Here is a 17,818-nt window from a genome sequence, read left to right on the forward strand (position 1 = left end):
AAATTGCACTAACTCGGTTATTGGCAGTGTGGGTTTTAGCCCAGGAGCTGCATGGCCGCTCTGAAATAATGATCGCGTTCATCTGGAAACTGCTCCAGCGCCTTCTGAGGCGTCTAATTTCATAAAGGGCTTTTATGGGAGATTTTGGAGCGAGGAGCGATCAATTTTCCCATGCTGCATGGCAGCTCTGAAATAATGATCGCGTTCATCTGGAAACTGCTCCAGCGCCTTCTGAGGCGTCTAATTTCATAAAGGGCTTTTATGGGAGATTTTGGAGCGAGGAGCGATCAATTTTCCCATTGCTCACGGAGTCCAGAATCTCTCTTTTTTGGGATGCATTTAAATCAAAAGGAAGAAAACACCTGTCCAGCACATTTGCTCAGACCCCAAAGATTTCAATCAAAATTTTTAATGTTCTTTTTCTCTCCATCTGCATTTTTCAGCAAAGACAAACAGCCTCATAGTATTTCTTCAAAGGAATGTAAATTCCTTGAGGAAGTCTCCGGAGTTCCCAGCACTGCATAGCTGCAAACCACAGACGCCTACGGCTGAAAGCTCTGCTCTGCTTTTAATTTTGGGGCAGGGAAAGGAATTCTTTTCAGGGGTTTGGGTTCACTTGTGCTGGGCCCGTCAGGCCAGACTCCTTGTTACTGCACAGGGGAGTGTTGACTTTGGCTGGCTGCAGACAGTTGCTTTCCCTGCACAAGAGTATTCCCCCACCAAATCTGATGACACGGCGCAATTACTTCATTAGGATTTTCCAAAAAACGTCCCCTCAGTCTCATCTAGTGCTAGAAAGACCTTTTCCCTCTGTTTTCTTGTTTCGGCGTTGGGAGCTTTGCCTGAAAAATGCAATTAAGGGTGGCAGTGCTGCTGCCTGGGTCCAAATCCTCGGCGGGGGGGGCTGAGAAAGAGCAGCCTGGGGGGAAAACTGTGAGTTTTGGAGGGTGTCGTTAAACTCCCAGGGGTGAGTGAAGCCTGTGCGTAAGAGCTGCTGCTTTGCAGCCTGAACAAGGCCCCTGTTTCCGCTGCGAGCTGCCCTCCGAGAAAGCTGGGGCAGCTGCTGCTGAGGTCGCTGTTTCCACTGCGAGCTGCCCTCCAAGAAAGCTGGGGCAGCTGCTGCTGAGGTCGAGCAATGGGAGAGGGTGGCTGAACCACCAAGGGACCGGTGCCCCCCCATTTCCTCCCCCATCCCCGCTCTCATCCCAGTCCTGCCCCAGTGGCTGAGCGAGCACCGCGCTGCCCCGTCCCTGTGCCGGCATCCACCGCCGTGGCCTGTCCCAGGCCGAAACTGCCCCTCGCCCGCTGGGAGCGCCCGGGCAGACAGCGGGGTTAGGCCTGGTCTCAGCAAAAACGCTTTACTTAATAAATCTGGTTGCGGTGCACGGACACTATCAATAACTCCCGGTTGCTTTTCTGTACCCTCCATCCCAGGCAGCTGTGACGCTCGGTCCAGGGGGGCCTGGGGGGCTTAACCCGGCTGCCAAAACACCCAGCGGACCCTTGCTATTGGTGAAATCAGTGTGTTGGAGGTGGGGACGGACCAGAAGGATCTGGCAGTCGGGGCTCGCTCTTTCAGTGCTCCCCAAAATCTGTGCTGGCATGGGAACGGGCAGCGCATTTGGACGGTGCACAGTCCACAGGTTGGACTAGGGCCGCCTTTGGGGCAGCCCATCGGGAGCTGGTTTGGCCGCTGCCGTGCGGCTGGGGAGGGGAGCGAGGGCGCAGCGCCCGGGCAGGGACGCGGTCTGGGGATACGGGGATGGGGCAGCGGGACGATGGGGGCACTGGGGGGACCGGGGATGGGGCAGCGGGACGATGGGGGCACTGGGGGGACCGGGGATGGGGCAGCGGGACGATGGGGGCACTGGGGGGACCGGGGATGGGGCAGCGGGACGATGGGGGCACTGGGGGGACCGGGGATGGGGCAGCGGGACGATGGGGGCACTGGGGGGACCGGGGATGGGGCAGCGGGACGATGGGGGCACTGGGGGGACCGGGGATGGGGCAGCGGGACGATGGGGGCACTGGGGGGACCGGGGATGGGGCAGCGGGACGATGGGGGCACTGGGGGGACCGGGGATGGGGCAGCGGGACGATGGGGGCACTGGGGGGACCGGGGATGGGGCAGCGGGACGATGGGGGCACTGGGGGGACCGGGGATGGGGCAGCGGGACGATGGGGGCACTGGGGGGACCGGGGATGGGGCAGCGGGACGATGGGGGCACTGGGGGGACCGGGGATGGGGCAGCGGGACGATGGGGGCACTGGGGGGACCGGGCGCAGCGCCGGGCAGGGACGCGGTCTGGGGATACGGGGATGGGGCAGCGGGACGATGGGGGCACTGGGGGGACCGGGGATGGGGCAGCGGGACGATGGGGGCACTGGGGGGACCGGGGATGGGGCAGCGGGACGATGGGGGCACTGGGGGGACCGGGGATGGGGCAGCGGGACGATGGGGGCACTGGGGGGACCGGGGATGGGGCAGCGGGACGATGGGGGCACTGGGGGGACCGGGGATGGGGCAGCGGGACGATGGGGGCACTGGGGGGACCGGGGATGGGGCAGCGGGACGATGGGGGCACTGGGGGGACCGGGGATGGGGCAGCGGGACGATGGGGGCACTGGGGGGACCGGGGATGGGGCAGCGGGACGATGGGGGCACTGGGGGGACCGGGGATGGGGCAGCGGGACGATGGGGGCACTGGGGGGACCGGGGATGGGGCAGCGGGACGATGGGGGCACTGGGGGGACCGGGGATGGGGCAGCGGGACGATGGGGGCACTGGGGGGACCGGGGATGGGGCAGCGGGACGATGGGGGCACTGGGGGGACCGGGGATGGGGCAGCGGGACGATGGGGGCACTGGGGGGACCGGGGATGGGGAAAACCAGCCCGGCGGCTCTGGGGTTACTGGGGGGGCCGGCACCGGGGCGGCCGGCCTGGGGACAGGTTGGCGACAACGGAGCCCCGTTTCCCTCCCTTCCACTGATGCCGTCGTATCCCTTAACGCGCCCGCACCGGGAGGGAGCCCGCCGGGGAACCGGGGCGTCCACAGGCAGGGCTGGGGCCGTGTTGGGTCAGGGCAGCCGGCGGGGGCTTTTTAAAAAAAGCCTCCGTTTGGGGTTGGTTCTTGCTGATGCAAGGGAAGCCCCTGTCGCCCCTGCCCCAGGTAGGGGTTGGGACGGCGTCGCAGCACGTCTTTGGAAATCCCTGTGGAAAATGAACTCTCGTTATTCCAGAGAGTGACCCAGAGTAGGAAGTTTGTATGTTAAACTATGGTTTCAGTTAACAGTATGAGATAAAGATGCGCTAGTTTTTCGCAAAATGATTGTTAAATGTTGACGCTGAGCTGTTGGTACAAATACTTTGGAAGCCACAGATCTCGAGGAGAGAGCCCTTTAGTACAGGGGTGCTGCTGTGAAATTGGAAAAGGCCGTAGGAGAACCGTGTGTTGAACAGGAGAGATGCTCACAGCCCCCTCGCCCCTGGATAGTAAAGCACACGTGCAGAGGTGGCTTCAAAAACACAAGCGGGTTGCTTCCCTTTGGGGCCGCTTTGGTTTCCTTCTGCCTGCAGGACGTTGCTGGGCCGGTGTCGGCTCGCGGCGCTGCTCGTCCAGGAGAGGAGCACGGGGAAGCTCCATGAATCGCCGCTCAGTGGGAATGAGTTAATCCCTCCCAACAGGTCGCGTGTGAATTAGGTTGGATTTATTGCCTTCAAATAGTAGCCACAGCGTAGCTGTGAAATGAGGAGGTTGCTCACGGCGAGATGCCCTGCAATAATTTCCTGCTGTGATCTGCCTGTGGGGATATCTGATGAATCCAGCAAGGAGAGCTCTCTCATACACTCATGTAACGTTAGCTGTGAATTGAACGTGAGCTCATACTGTGAATGGGCTATAGTTCACGCTGCAGAAAGCTGCGCTGCACCAAGGGCCTGTATTTCTCTCTCATTTCCCAGAGTGGCTCCTCTGAAGTCAGCTCCCAGAGTTAGGACTTCGTCTTCCAGAAAACATGCCTTGCCACATCTTTGATGCTGTGGACCAGTGTCAAGTCAGACCTGTGGGTTGCACCCGTAGGCATGTCTTGGACTAGCAGATCCTCTTGCACAGAAACGTGAACCTCGACAGCTCTGTACCAAGGGCTAAATAAATGCGTTTTCTTGAGAATATACCGAATTGTGACATTAATGGGATTATTTTTGCATTTTTTGCAGAATTCTGTGTTCTCTCCCAGCCCTGTTCTCCCCAGCTGCCCTCCAAGATTGTGTCCTTTATCCTTTGGCGAAGGAGTTGAGTTTGACCCTTTACCACCAAAGGAAATAAGGTAAATATTGTGTTACAGTCATCTAGTTTCGAAGGAGTTAGCATGTAAAGGAGTAGTTAGGCCTTATCAGTGCCTGTGAATCACGTTAATTTGTTTGCAAAGCTATTGTTCCACGCAGCTGTACATTCCTGGACCTGGACATTTGTACAGGCTGAAGGAGTGTTCAGCCTCTTTTAATCCCATATGGTTTTTTTCCAGGAAGACTTTCCTGTATTTTGCTCTCCTGCTTTTACTTCATTGCACTGCTCCAAAATGTTGCCTTTCAACTGATGAACCAGAAGGCAGTCGTGAGGGAAGATCTTCAAAGCAGCCATCTTTCTAGGACTGTTTTATTAGGGGAAAGGAATTTTGCTCTCCTAACCTCATGGGTTTGTAATAAGCACTTTCTATCTTACCATCTGTGGCTGGTTGTGTGCACTAAAAGAAACGTTAGTATTAAGAGAGTGCATAATTATTTTTTTTTTTATGCGCTGCATCACTTCGCAGCCTGTGAATTATTCCTTTGAACATCATGATTTGCAGTAATGAGAAATGAAGGCTCCCAGCTGACTACCGTGCAAGCAGAGGCAGACTGATACAATCAAACGGAAGCCTAATGCAGGGGAGGGTAGAAAGCGTTGGTTGCCCTGGTGTGGGGAGGGAGGTCACCCCGTGGCTGGAATTGAAGGCGGTTAGCACCATGAAAAAGCTAACGCAGAGTCGTTGCAGTGTGAAGGAGATGAAAACTTTCTTTTGTAATCCAGACACAGAGGATTTTCTTGCCAGCAGAGGTTGATGTGCAAATTGTAGTATTTTCCTGCCAGTTGAATCTTCAGAGAGTGCCCCATGCTGGGAGCGATAGCAGAGAACTCCCGTGTGACTCTTGGCAGAGGAGAACTGAGAAAATAACGTGTGCTTCCATGGACTTGGCACTCCGAGGAATTAGGATGCTTATGTGCAAGGCCTAAATGTGGATCTAGGCTTCTGGGTTTAGGCACTGAAGTTTGAAGGAGGTTCTTAGCTTCATAGAGCTCAGGCTTAAAACGATGGACCCGAGGATTGAGAAGATGTTTGGTAGTGCTGGCAGCCGGACAAAACAGTGACGGAGCCGGGCGTGCTGCTAACGTAAGGCTTTTTCCTTAAATGGGGGAGTGAGACACCAGCAGGCAGTGTTTGCGTTGTGTGGCTGTTCCTGTGTTGAGGTGGCAGGTGCAGGGCTGAGGAGCCACCCCGGTACCCCACGGCTCTGTTTTCCAGAAAATGCAGCCTGCTACTCCGGAGCAGAGCTCACGCACATGTCTCTTGTATTTCAGGTACACGTCCTCGGTTAAATACGACTCGGAGAAGCACTTCATCGACGACATCTATATGCCAGTGGGCTTAAGCATTTCTTCTTGCAGTCAGACGGTCATCTGTGTCCCAAACTGCACGTGGCGCAATTACAAAGCAGAGGTCCACTTGGAGCCCCGCAACAAGCCCCAGCGTTTCACCAGCACCACCATCGTCTACCCGAAGCACGCCAAGACTGTGTACACCACCACGCTGGATTACAACTGTCGTAAGACCACGCGGCGGTTCCTCTCCAGCATAGAGCTGGAAACTTCGGAGTACCTTGGGAGCGACTGTGTCCTGGATGGTTGCTGACTGACGGCTGTCTCTCTTGCTCTGATCCATCCCAGTCCCATCTAATGTACTGTGCTAACTCCACTAGCTAAAGCGGGTACAGACCCTCTTTCTCAGCTCTTAATTCCTGCTTTAAGCATCAGAATGGCCTGAACGCAGTTTTCTGTGGGAACATAACTTAGTAAAGAACTTGTTTCTTCGCCTTTAAAGTTGTGAGTTCCCTCCCCTTCCCCGCAGTGCAGTAATCAGATTAAAATAAGGGGAAGTATTTTCCCCGAGAAAAAATTGACAGGTAAGAAGGAATGCCAAATAGTGCCTGGTAGGTGGAAATCCATTTGATGCTTTGTGGTGATGTGCAAAAATAAGGGCGGTTCACGCTCTTGCAGAGAATCTACCAGGTCATTTGGTTACAGAGAGCCAGAGCTGTCATTCATTTCAGTTTAGATTGTGAGACTGTTTTGTCTAGAAGAACCATCTGGAAATTGCTGGACAAAGCTAACAGAAAAATCTGGAATTCTGCATTTAACAGATACAAAAATGTTATCCTATGGCATTCATGTCCAGTTTGAAGGTGTGAGTTGGAAAGAAGAGGAATTCTGAGTAGAGCAGGAGATAAACTGCTTTTGCAGCTCCAGGCAGCAGAGAAAGGATCAGGTAATTCAAGTTCTTTAGGTGAATGGTGTGATGTATCTTCTGTACTTATGACTTCTACAGTGCTATAGTCTGTGTAACACGCTAGCATTTGTGTACTACGTGTAGCGGGACTTGTAATGAAGAATATCAGACCAAATATTATCCCTGTATTGTTGGAAAGTCAGGTCTTGACAGTGTGGTGGTGGAAAAACACCAGTGCCTAGTTTTTACTGACGTCGTTCTGTCTGCACTAAGGGAGTTGTTACTAGGAAAGTTTCAGAAAATGTGCCGTGTATACAGGGACCTAGAGTGGAGGAGGAGATGCTGGGGTCGGGCGTGAGGTGCTGTCATGGTGGGGGTTGTGGAGAGGTAGATGGTAGCAAAGGACAGGCAAATTTTTACTGCATAGCAAAATCCACAGCTGTAGCTCTGCTTCCCCATTGAGCTTCTCATTTGCAAAGGTCCATGTCCTCTCTGGACTTTAATATTCAGGATGTCACTGGGATGGGGTAGCATTTGCCTGTCTGTAGGCTGCTGAATAACCCCTCCAGTCCCAAGTGCGTGATGAGTTTGGGGACCAAAGGGAATAACTTCAGGTACTGTGAAAGGCCATCTGGATGTTAGGTGCATTATTTTATCATGCGCTTTGATGAAAATAAGACAAAGAGGTTTCTTACTTTACCCAGATGGTTTTTTTTTTTCTATACTGACAGAGAGCAATGTAGTGTGGAGAGCATCCGCTTTTGGGAGTGTGGCTTACGTTGGTGGCTAGCGTGGTGTAGCAGCTCAGAACCACTTGGTAGACTTGACTTAGCTGGACACGGCTTTTCCATGTATTCCAAAACTCCTCTGAGGTGCGGGTCACCTTCTGGTGCAGCACCAGCCCTGGACCTGCTTTTAAAGAGGACTTTGCTAGTGCGTCGCCTCAAGGGTGAATTTTGTCAGTGGTGAATTAGAAACTCGGGAGCCCGTTCTTGAGCTGTACTTAACGCGTGTTTGTGCAAGTGTGATGAATGGTGTGGAAGTGTACTCGAGTGTGAACTGGAATGATTTGGGAGACTAAAAATGCAGCAGGAAGGAAAGCTTGAGTTTGTGTGGTTTGGGTTTTTTGTTGTTTTGGTTTGGTTTTTTACTTATTTATTAGCTCAGAACAGAATGTCCTTAATCTTTGGTACTTGCCTCAGAAAACCAGATCCTAAAACCAGGGTGACAGAGGATGCCAAAGTCAGGTGGGCGTTGCTCCAGAGTTGTTAAGAGCAGCACAGTCTTCTCAATAAACATGTTGGTTTCAGACTACAGCATTTAGGAGGTGTATCTTAAATACTTGTTGCGATTCTCCCCTAAACATTGCCCCAAGATATACTTGTTGCGTAACAGAAGGCACAACTCAGCCCCTAAGTGTGTGGGGTTTCAAATGGACAGAACTCTTCTTTGGGGAAGCTATTGCATCGTGGCTCGCTTCGCAGTTTCGTGTACCTTGCTCCTGAAACATCTGGTGCTGGCCACTGTTGGACACAGGACGCTGCAAGAACACGGACCCTGGATTGCTCCGACAACGCTCTTCCAATGAATTCGTTTGCAGGAGATCTGAGAGAAGATTATTTTAAGTTGTAATCGTTAATCGTCCCTAGTTAAATTAGAAATTAAATGACCTTTACACTATGGTTTTAGGATAAAGCACCTGATTTTTATAAAGCAAACAAACTTAATTATGTACCTCTTAAAAATATTTTAATTGGTAGAGATACCTTTTAAATTATTTATGTTCCAACATTTGCAAAGCTCTGATTAGCTCTGTGCAAGTGTTCTGATGTCTGTGACGTTTCCCACCCACCCCCCTTTCTAATTTTCAGTTTGTCTTTTACTTTATTGGTAATAAATGATCTGAAAACCATCATGTAGGGAAGTCTCTTTATTTTTCATTCAAAGCTTTTCAGTGTTTATTTTGGTATTTACTTAGTAATAAATACATAATATATCCTGCCAATCCCAGCTCGTTTCTCTTGTATCATGTGTTGCTGCTGTTTACATATTCTCGGAAGGCGTTTCCTATATAAAACTGTGTATTTAAAAGAACCCAACACCACATCTTGTGGGTTTATCAGTTTAGTAAGGCACTTCAAAAAGTGCCTTGAAGACAGGTGAAAATCCTCTCCAGTATGTAAATGAGTCTTTCATCTGGTATAGTTTTATTTTTAAAGAGTTTCTGGTACGGATTTCAGCATATCCTGCAAGTGAAGCACTTACCCTTTTCAAGTATAACAAGTATTTAACCAGAAAGTAGTTTCTTTTTAATTTTGGTTAAAAATGTAGATGCTCAAATGCTACTTTGGTAAATACAGCATAAAAATAAGACTAGAATGTGTTATGCGTTAAACTTTATAAAAACAAAATAGATGGTTACAACTATTGCTTTGAGAGAAATGTTGTAGTGTTTTTCTGGATACTTAATCTGTTCTTTAAACTCTTCTGAATTTGCAGGCTTGCTGATTTTGTTAGTATCTCTGGCAGAGTAGAAATGGATGCAACTGAACATCAGTTAATTCATAATGGGATTTTTTTCTTACTTTTAATTTTTCATCTGGTTATCTGCTTGCAAGAGCTCTAGATTTGCGTGTAATGACATTATTGGAATCTAGGGAGCTTTGAAGCTGTTCTAAAGCATGCCGCTGCTCCTGCGGAAGTCTGTGCAAGCATTTGAGTATCATGCACTGTTTAAAGTATTAAAGAGGAGAAAAGCCATATATAAACACCAATTGCTGTATAAAAGGCAGTCCATTTGAAGAGCCATTAAGAAAAAACTTCAAAAATCAGAACAGTATCTTTCAGGAGGGCTTCAGGAAAAACTTTCTCTCCTTTCAGATGTGCCATCTAACTTCTAAATACTTCCTTTATTGTGGCCCGGGCTGTTCTCCTTTAATATTGTAGTAACACTCTGTATGAAAGATGTTCCTTTACTATGAGAATTTGAAGTAGGGGAGTACAAGGCAGCCTACTGCTTGACGTGATTTTTAATTCATATTGGCCAAATGGGCTTCCAGTAGTACATACTATGACAAGGATAACTCCATTGTTACAGATGTACTCTATTTTCCTTGTATATATGCTGTGCTTCTCCAGAATGTCAAATCTGAGGGTCTGATACAATGAATTTTTATAACCAAATAAAAGACTGTACCTAACAATTAGATCACAAGCCAGGAGACGAGGGCTGGATTCCAATCCTGGATTTTGCAGCTCGCTTAGTTTCAAGTACCAGGTAAGTTTGTGTGCCTGCAAATCATTTTAGCCTCCAGACAAGGTATCCGGTCGTTCAGCTGCCCACACTCAGTTTCCCCATCTGCCACAGGGGCTGTGCTTGCTGGTTTCGGGACCAGCAATTCATGACGTGAATACCTGAAAAGCTCAGGTGTAATGCAGTGAGTATTATTTTGAAATAAACTAATAGCAATAACTAGGGATACTCCAGGACAAATTGGCAGTATGGAAAGGAGCACTTTTAATTGTTGAAGTAGTCTGAGTTGCATCCCTATTTTAACTAACAGGTTGGTTTGTTTTTAAAATATAAATGTCCTGTTCTCCACACAGATATAAGACAGTGAGTAATCGGTACTAAGCTACAGAACTTGTTGAGAGGTTTTGGGTGACACCACTGGTTGCAGCTCAGAGACTGTGCTAGCTTGTTCAGCATTCAGGACCAGTTCACGCTTGCTCCTCTGGAAAATAACTGCAGCAATCTTCTTTACATACTGTGTGATCGCTGCTTGTGCACGATGCCCTGCGATGAAGTAATGGGGAATGCCTGACGGTTGGGCACGGCTCAGTGGGCAAATGTTGCCGGATATACAATTCGTACCGTTTCCTTCTGTTCACCTTATAGATACGCAGCCTTTCTTCCTCTGCTACAGGATCTTCAAGAATCCCGTCCCATCGAAGGCTTTCGTTAAGCTGAGCAGAAAGACCTTGATCAGTTTGACTAGAGTCCGAAGTGGTGGAAGTTGATACTACAACCTTGCTTATTTCCGCATCCTTCTGATTCTCTTCTGTGTTATTTAGGGCTGAGTCAGGGTTCCTCCCAGGACTTGGGATTTCAAGCGATGGAGGGGAGTGGGCCTGCTGCTTTCTGGTTTTGTGGTGGTGTTTATCTGTTAAAATGATAAACGCGGTTAGCGAAAATGTATGCATTGCCTCTGAGGCTTTCCTGCTTATTGCATAAAGAGGATGATGAGACAAGTGCTTGCTGTGCCTTTACGTGCCCATTAATAAGAAACCAAATCTATAAGAAAATATTAATGGCCTAAAAATCTTATTTTTAAGTGGGAAAAAGATATGTATCTGATTGGCTAACGTAACGATTCTCACACCTGTAAAATGCATTTATTGAGGCTGTTAATGCATTAATAGCACTTCTATACTGGCATCAAGTTCACTGTGCTTGCCTAACTCAATTTAGGCAGGAAATCGATTCTTAATTGTTGGGGTTTTTTTTAGGCTGTTATCCATTAATACAGCAAACAATGTGATTATTTTTTTTCCTTATAGTACAACTTCTGGAAACTTTCAGGCACCTTTTGTACTAAGATACTGGAAGTGAACGGCTATTCCTTTACATGGAAAATTTTTTGAAATTGACCTCCCCTTTCTGTAGCTATAACAGCAACTCAACCCCACTGATGGGAAGTTAGATCAGTGCCGTGACTCACGCCCATGGAACGGCAAATATTTAAACAACTATACTGTAGCTCACCAAAAGAAAACCACTAAATATTTACAACATCCCAAATCTTAGGCAGTTTATGAAATTTCCTACTTCTTGACAGATGTCTTATGCCTCCTACTGCTTATACTGTGTAGTTACATGTACTCAATCTTTTCTTGGATAGGTTTGTAGCTATATATGAAAGTACGCGTAAAGAGGCTACAGGTTCAGTGAAAGGTTTTGAAGTGCCATAGATGATTTCCTAGGGAAGGTTGTTTTTTCTCTCCATGGCAGTTGTCCTGCAGGATGGAGGGAGAGCCGAGCGCCACATCTTCTGGCCAACGCGGACAGGTGAATCCGAGCTGCCTTCCTGCTGGTATGCACACTCCGGCTGCGCGTCCCTTCGTGAGTGTGCAGCGTCAATTGCACAAATATGCGATGTTGAGCAGTGGTCACGTACCAGCCTGGTGCACGCATGGCTTCGCCCGATGACCCCTTCCCTCCCCAGGCCTGCCCGGACCCTGCGTGGGGCATTTTGGGGACAGCTGTGGGGAGCGCGGCGGCTTCGTGGGGGACGGCGGCCTTTGCCCACGCCTGCTGCGGCAGCCAGCCCAGCTCACCTGCCCGTACAGCGGTGGTGGCACTCCTGCGCGGCAGCTGCTGCTGCTTCTTTCTCCGTGGTGGCTTCGCGCCAGGGTCCTGCGGTGGAGGGGGGCACGGGCAGCCCCTCGCCCCCCGCCGCCTGCCAGTGCTGCTCTCCTGCCTGTGGGGCCTTGCAGCAGGCCTGGCATGGCCCCCCACAGCCGCCCTCAAGCCTGGCAGGGAGCAAGGGAAGGAAGGTCAGCAGCCCTGGCCCAGCCTCCCTCCTTGTCCGTGACGCCCCCCTCCATCTTCACTCCCCTCAGGGCCTTCCCCCTCCATCTCTCCTTTCCTCAGCACCTCGTTTCCCCTCAGCACCTTCCCCCCACATTTCCCCTCAGTGCTTCAGTTCCCCTCAGTGCCTTCCCCCTCCATCTTCCCCCAGCTCTTCCCCTCAGGCCTTCCCCCTCCATTTCCCCTCAGGTTTTGCACTCCATCTCTCCCCCCCCCTCCATTGCCCCTCAGGTTTTGCCCTCCATCTCTCCCCCCCTCAGTGCTTTCCCTCTCCATCTCCCCTCAGCGCCTTCCCTTCCACCTCACCTTCCCCCTTCACCTCTCCTCCCCTCAGCACCTTCCCCTCCATCTCACCACTGCCTTCCCCATTCCTTTTCCCCTCCACTTTCCTCAACACCCGCCCTTCAGCGAGGTCTCCGGGGCAGCCATGGCACAGTGGCAAGCCTGGGCCTGCCTGCTTGGCCAGGGGCCCAACGCCATTGCTCTGTGTGAACCACCCTGTTCAGCACAGGTTTCCTCCCCAGTGCCCCTCTGCATATGTAAGTACTGGGGCTTGCCTGAGGTAATATGGCCACCCCAGAAAGTATTGGCTTGTCCGAGGTAGTACAGCCCTGGCAGCAGGTGAAGTACTGCGAGGTTTGCAACACAGTGCTGCTGCAGAGGGAAAAATCAAAGCCAAATCCATTGCAGGGAGACCAGCCATCGGGGTCCTTCCCACCCCTTCATAGTACCTCAGCCCTGTAAATGAAGGGAAACTCCCCTCTCCCTTCCCTCCCCTCCGCCTTTCCCCACATCAGAGCAGTGAAGCTACATGTGAAACAGCTTCTGAGATGGCAATACCTCTCCCAAGTGTTTTGGGGCTGGTGCGATCCTCAGATCTCCTGCCCTTGCTGCTGTGTTGTGGTGGTGACCATTTTAACAGCCTCACCAGTGAGGGGGATTAGTGCACCTCCTTCAGAGGTGAGCCTGGACGAAAAGCATTCGCGGGAACTCTAGCAACAGTTGCTGAAGCAATGCACTGCTTATTTGTCGTCCTCTCCCTGGAAATAACATGAGGTTTAATCCTGGTTTGGTTGCTTTCTCCCCCTGCCTCCCTGCCTCTTTCCTTCTCTCCTCCTGATCTATTTAGATGTGAAATTTGGCAGACGCTCGTGGTTGCATTCAGACAGGTTGTGATGAAATCAGGCTCCCGGGAGACTGCTCCCACGGCGGATACCTGGGCTGCAGGCAGCACTTCTCCCCCTGCCACTAATGGTCTGATTTCAAAGTGTCAACAGCAGGGGTTTCGTAGTGATGGTTATTACTAATGCTGTACAGCAGCCAGCAGGTCTCCAAAGCCTGCGTGTAGATGAAAGGGATGGTGACACAGGGCAGAAAGGCATGGAAAACAGGAACAGCAGTGATGGGATGTAAATAATTCATCCAGACGGAAAAGTGAGTGTAATATTTTTGGAGAACAGCTGAGGGAAAGGGATTACTTGTAGCTAGTGATGGTTGTCGCTAATTTTATTATGATAAAACCTGACTTGCCAGCCAAAATTAGAGCCCAGTGGTAGCAGCTGGCCTGAGCCACGTACAAAGAAAATAATCTTCTGACAGCTCTTCCCTGGAGTTCCAGGACGGGTAGGACCAACGTTCGCCTGGTTAACCGGCCCCTTCTGCTGCTGCAGTTGGCCAGGAGGATGCTGGGTGGTGAGGTGCTCCCTGGCAGCGGGTAATGTTATTCTGAAGGGGCATCGTCTCCAGGCAAGTCCCTTACCCTCTTACTGCTTTCTGTCACTTTACTCTTTGTCCCCCTTTTCTGTTTAGGCTGAGAGTCTCAAACTCTGCCATGCCCAGCGCAGCCAGACTCCAGTCTCAGTGGATGTTCTACCTGCAATGCACGGTAAAAATACTAAGAACAAACTTTCCACAATCCTCTGAAGGCTTCACTGCGTCTTGGAGGCATGTATCTTTTGAAAATAACCATATCATGAATTCATAAAGTAGAAGTCCAATTTGTAAACCCTTGCCAGGAAGGGTAGTTGCATTCAAGCGGTAGGTCTAATCTATATGTGTAAGGGTTGTTAGATTTGTCTTTCAATTTGCTTGAATATTCCTACTGTCCTCTTTATTTCATTTTACACTCAAGCTAAAATTAAAGGTACCGTTGTATTTGTTTCCTTTGGTGAGACGGGGGTGCTATGATGGCCTCCCATTCAGTATAAAATCTGGGTAATGCAACAGGCAGGTGCCTCTGAGAGGAGATTTGTGAACATGCCTTATATCCTGATTGCTTATACGATTACTAATTTTTCCAATTATATGGATCTGGTGACACGAGGAAGGAAACTTGCAAGCCTTAAATTCAAAGCCCAGCCTAAGCTGGTGTCAGAAAGTGGATCTTCACAGTTGTAGTGTATATGTATATGTGTATTTTTATGAGGACATCAAAGAAATGCCGAAAGCTCAAATATATAACCCATGGCTGCTGGGTTCTAACTCAAATGGCTTTTATTTGGTGGGGGGGTGGGGGGTTCTTGGTGCACTTTTTGAGTTCAAATGCAACTACATTGAGAAATTCCTCTAGATTTCCTGTGGAACCAGTTTACTCCAAAGTGTGAATCATTTTCCTGTGCCACAGATACACTGAAACTGCGTATAGACCTACTGCACTGGGCTACTAAGGAAGTCTTCTTGTGAAATGTTATAGTCGATGCTGTAGGCTTACCTTGAACAAGAAAAATAGCATTAGACCTGACTTGTTCGTGCAAGCAAAAAGAGCGGTGGATCAGAATGGGGAGTTTGTCTTTAAAACAGGTAAAAAAGCAGCTTAATTTGATATGAAGCATCAGTATTCTTTAAACGTTTCCTTTGTCTTATATATTCTTGAGCAGGTGTGCTCTATAGGCAAGATTTTTTTTTTTTGTTCGGATTAGGGACTGAATCATTGACCTTTTCTATTAGAGGGACGAATACAGATTGAATCACTGAGGACCAAATAGTAGAGGATTGCAATCAGAGTAACAGCTTGGAGAAAAATCCTGGCCTTCTTGCTGTGAATTGTAAAGCGGCTAGACTGAGCTGGAGTGCTCAGGGCGATGGGAAGGGAGTGCCAAACATCTCTGGCTGTGGCAGCTCCTTGCCAGTTGTCAGCCTGTGTCCCTAGGAAATGGTCTTTCAGAGATAAGCAGCCAGCCACTTTGGCCTTTGGTTATTCTATGTGTTTAAAATTGCTCATAATTAATACTTTTATTATTATTTGTGTATTAAAACACTAATTGTCCACCCCAGATTCTTGTGTCGAATGCTGAACAGACAGATGGTGAGAATCCTTACCTGAAGGAACCTGTGATCTAACCAGAAACGACAGCCAAACTGTGGAAAGCAGACCAGCAGTGCAACGCCTCAGCTCTGATTGCCCAGCAGGACACGACTGAGAATGGGAGCTCAGCCCCCTGCTTACCAGTCCAGTGTCCAAACCGGGAATCATTTCCTGTAGCGCTCCAGGATTGCTACAGTTAGGATTGTTTTACTGTACAACAGGGCTGCTTTTAAGCAACTGTAGTTCTTCCGGAGAAGAACGCCTTCATGAGAAGAACCTTCATGCCCACGAGTTTAACATCTCTCCAAAAACGGTGACCTTTATTTTGCATCTCTTGAGAAATGCGCCTGTCCGAGGGCGACACAGAAAGGCTGTTCCCCGGCGTGCAATTACGTGCTGTGCTGAAAGGAGACTGCATCAGCTTGGGGCATCTGCGGTGCAACTGTCAGCGTCGCTGATGGGCGTGCAGGAGAAGGTTGCTATCCGTTACAGTCCTTGTCATGTGTATATTTAAAATCTCTGGCAGCTGTGATCTGGTGAATAATTCAGTGAAACCCATCATCGATAAAAGCGAAATTTTGAAGGGTTCTTTGGGTGGAAATGGAAGTGCCTTTCTGAGAAACAAGTGTATTAAAGATTGACTTCATGCTATCGAGATAAAACTCATATTTAGCCTTTTTAAATTTTTAATGTAATGTCACATTTATTCTCTGTGACTTCCAGCTATCAAGGCCCAGCCTTGCAGTCGGACTCTGAAGCATCTGTGGTTCTGTGGGGATCCTGACAAGCAAATTCAACAGCAGAATGGATACAGGCTCTGAGAGTGTGTTGTTTCCTGTGCCTATTGCTCCTGCCAGTACAGCTGGTTAAATAAGGTAATTTATCTTTTTCCTGAAGTTGGCTGAACCGTGTGTTTAATTTATTTATATTATTGACTGTGTGGAGGACTACCCTGGTGCGAAATGTCATCTCCAAGTGCTTTCTTCCACAGAAATACAGGCTCTGTATTAATGCAAACAATGCTTCCTCTGATGTATTTTTCAACATTTGCCTAAACCAAAAAGCAAAATATATACTCAGACTTGAACTTGATTTAGATAAAAGGTGGCTTAGGGTCCCTAAGCTTATCCTGTGAGGTCATGTGGATGTATGGAAATGATGGGGCTTGCAGGGCCACCGGGTTTCTCAAGAGCAGGCTCTGAACGGGCAGTAAAAGCACGCACCGAGGATTTATTTTCTCTTCCTTTCTCTTTTCCTTCTCTGTTTTTCTCTCCCTCCCTTCCTGTCACATGGCAAATTTACTCACTGCATCCACTGGACGTTTGGACAGTAATGAGCCCTAATTTCTGTGTTCACAGGCTTAGTGCAAAGGAACAACTGTTTTCCTGTGATTTTCTGTCGACTCACCGTATGATCCCAGGCTGTCACTTCACCAAGTGCTTTGCTCCCCCCTTCCCACCCTCCCTGTGCTGCATGGGACAGTAATTAGCATTTGCACAGCTCTCCAAAAGGCGAAGCAAGACATGTTTTATTACGATGAAGCGTGAGGGAGTGGGCTACAAGCAATTGTTGAAAGCGGAAGAAAAACCACGCCGGCCCCTTGGTCCCTCAGTCGCTGTGCAGTGAGTTGGTTGAAGCAGGTTGGCTGGGTTGATCGCGGCGCGTTGGGTCCACGCCGTACCCGGTTCACAATCCTTCCTGCAGACTGAGCTTTTACTCAGGTGGGGAGCCCGTTCACAGGACTGTCCACAGCAGTCCCGGGAGGAATGGCTTTACTGTAAAAAAAAAAAGCGAGACCGAATTTTGCTGCTGATCTCAGGCAACCTCCTGTAGCTGGTGTCTGTTATTAGGATCGCTCTGCAGATTTGGGCCCTTAATTTTTAAAAGTTTTGAGGTCCCTGCAGTTGTCCCGGGCCCAGCAAGTCACCTTGCTTTGCTACGGGGTGCTCTTGTTCTGAACGTTTTTTTTCCCCTGCAAAACTCCTTTTTGTGGTGGGGTTGGTTTTTGCTGTGAGTTTGTTTGTTTGTTTCTTGGGGTTGGTTTTTTTTGGTTTGGGTTTGGGGTTTTTGGTTGGTTTGGGGGTTTTTTTGGTTGTTTGTTTTGTTTGGGGGGTTTGTGGTTTGTTTTGGGATTTTTTTGGGTTTTTTTTTGTTTGTTTGTTTGTTTCTTGGGGTTGGTTTTTTTGGTTTGGGTTTGGGGTTTTTGGTTGGTTTGGGGGTTTTTTTGGTTGTTTTGTTTGGGGGGTTTGTGGTTTGTTTTGGGATTTTTTGGGGTTTTTTTTGTCTGTTTGTTTGTTTTTTCTACCGGCTTTCCTTGTTTGTAGTTTGGGTTTTTTTTCCAGCGGGTTTTTATTCTCTTTTGGGGCTCCCGGGCGCGGCC

The 17,818-nt window shown here is 49.2% G+C and overlaps 1 protein-coding gene across 1 annotated transcript in view; it reads left to right on the plus strand.

Annotated features, from left to right (window-relative positions):
- RFLNB (refilin B) overlaps positions 1–8,455 on the plus strand; it is a 13,786-nt gene extending 5,331 nt beyond the window's left edge. The window contains exons 3-4 of the mRNA XM_009278340.1: positions 4,218–4,327; positions 5,620–8,455. Of these exons, the coding sequence (XP_009276615.1) occupies positions 4,218–4,327; positions 5,620–5,950 (441 nt within the window). The 3' untranslated portion in view covers positions 5,951–8,455. The remainder of the gene's footprint in view (positions 1–4,217; positions 4,328–5,619) is intronic.
- The last annotated feature ends 9,363 nt before the right edge of the window (positions 8,456–17,818 follow it).

The sequence above is a fragment of the Aptenodytes forsteri genome, unplaced genomic scaffold (genome assembly GCF_000699145.1).
Source record: "Aptenodytes forsteri isolate BGI_AS27 unplaced genomic scaffold, ASM69914v1 Scaffold66, whole genome shotgun sequence".
Classification (NCBI taxonomy): Eukaryota; Metazoa; Chordata; class Aves; order Sphenisciformes; family Spheniscidae; genus Aptenodytes; species Aptenodytes forsteri.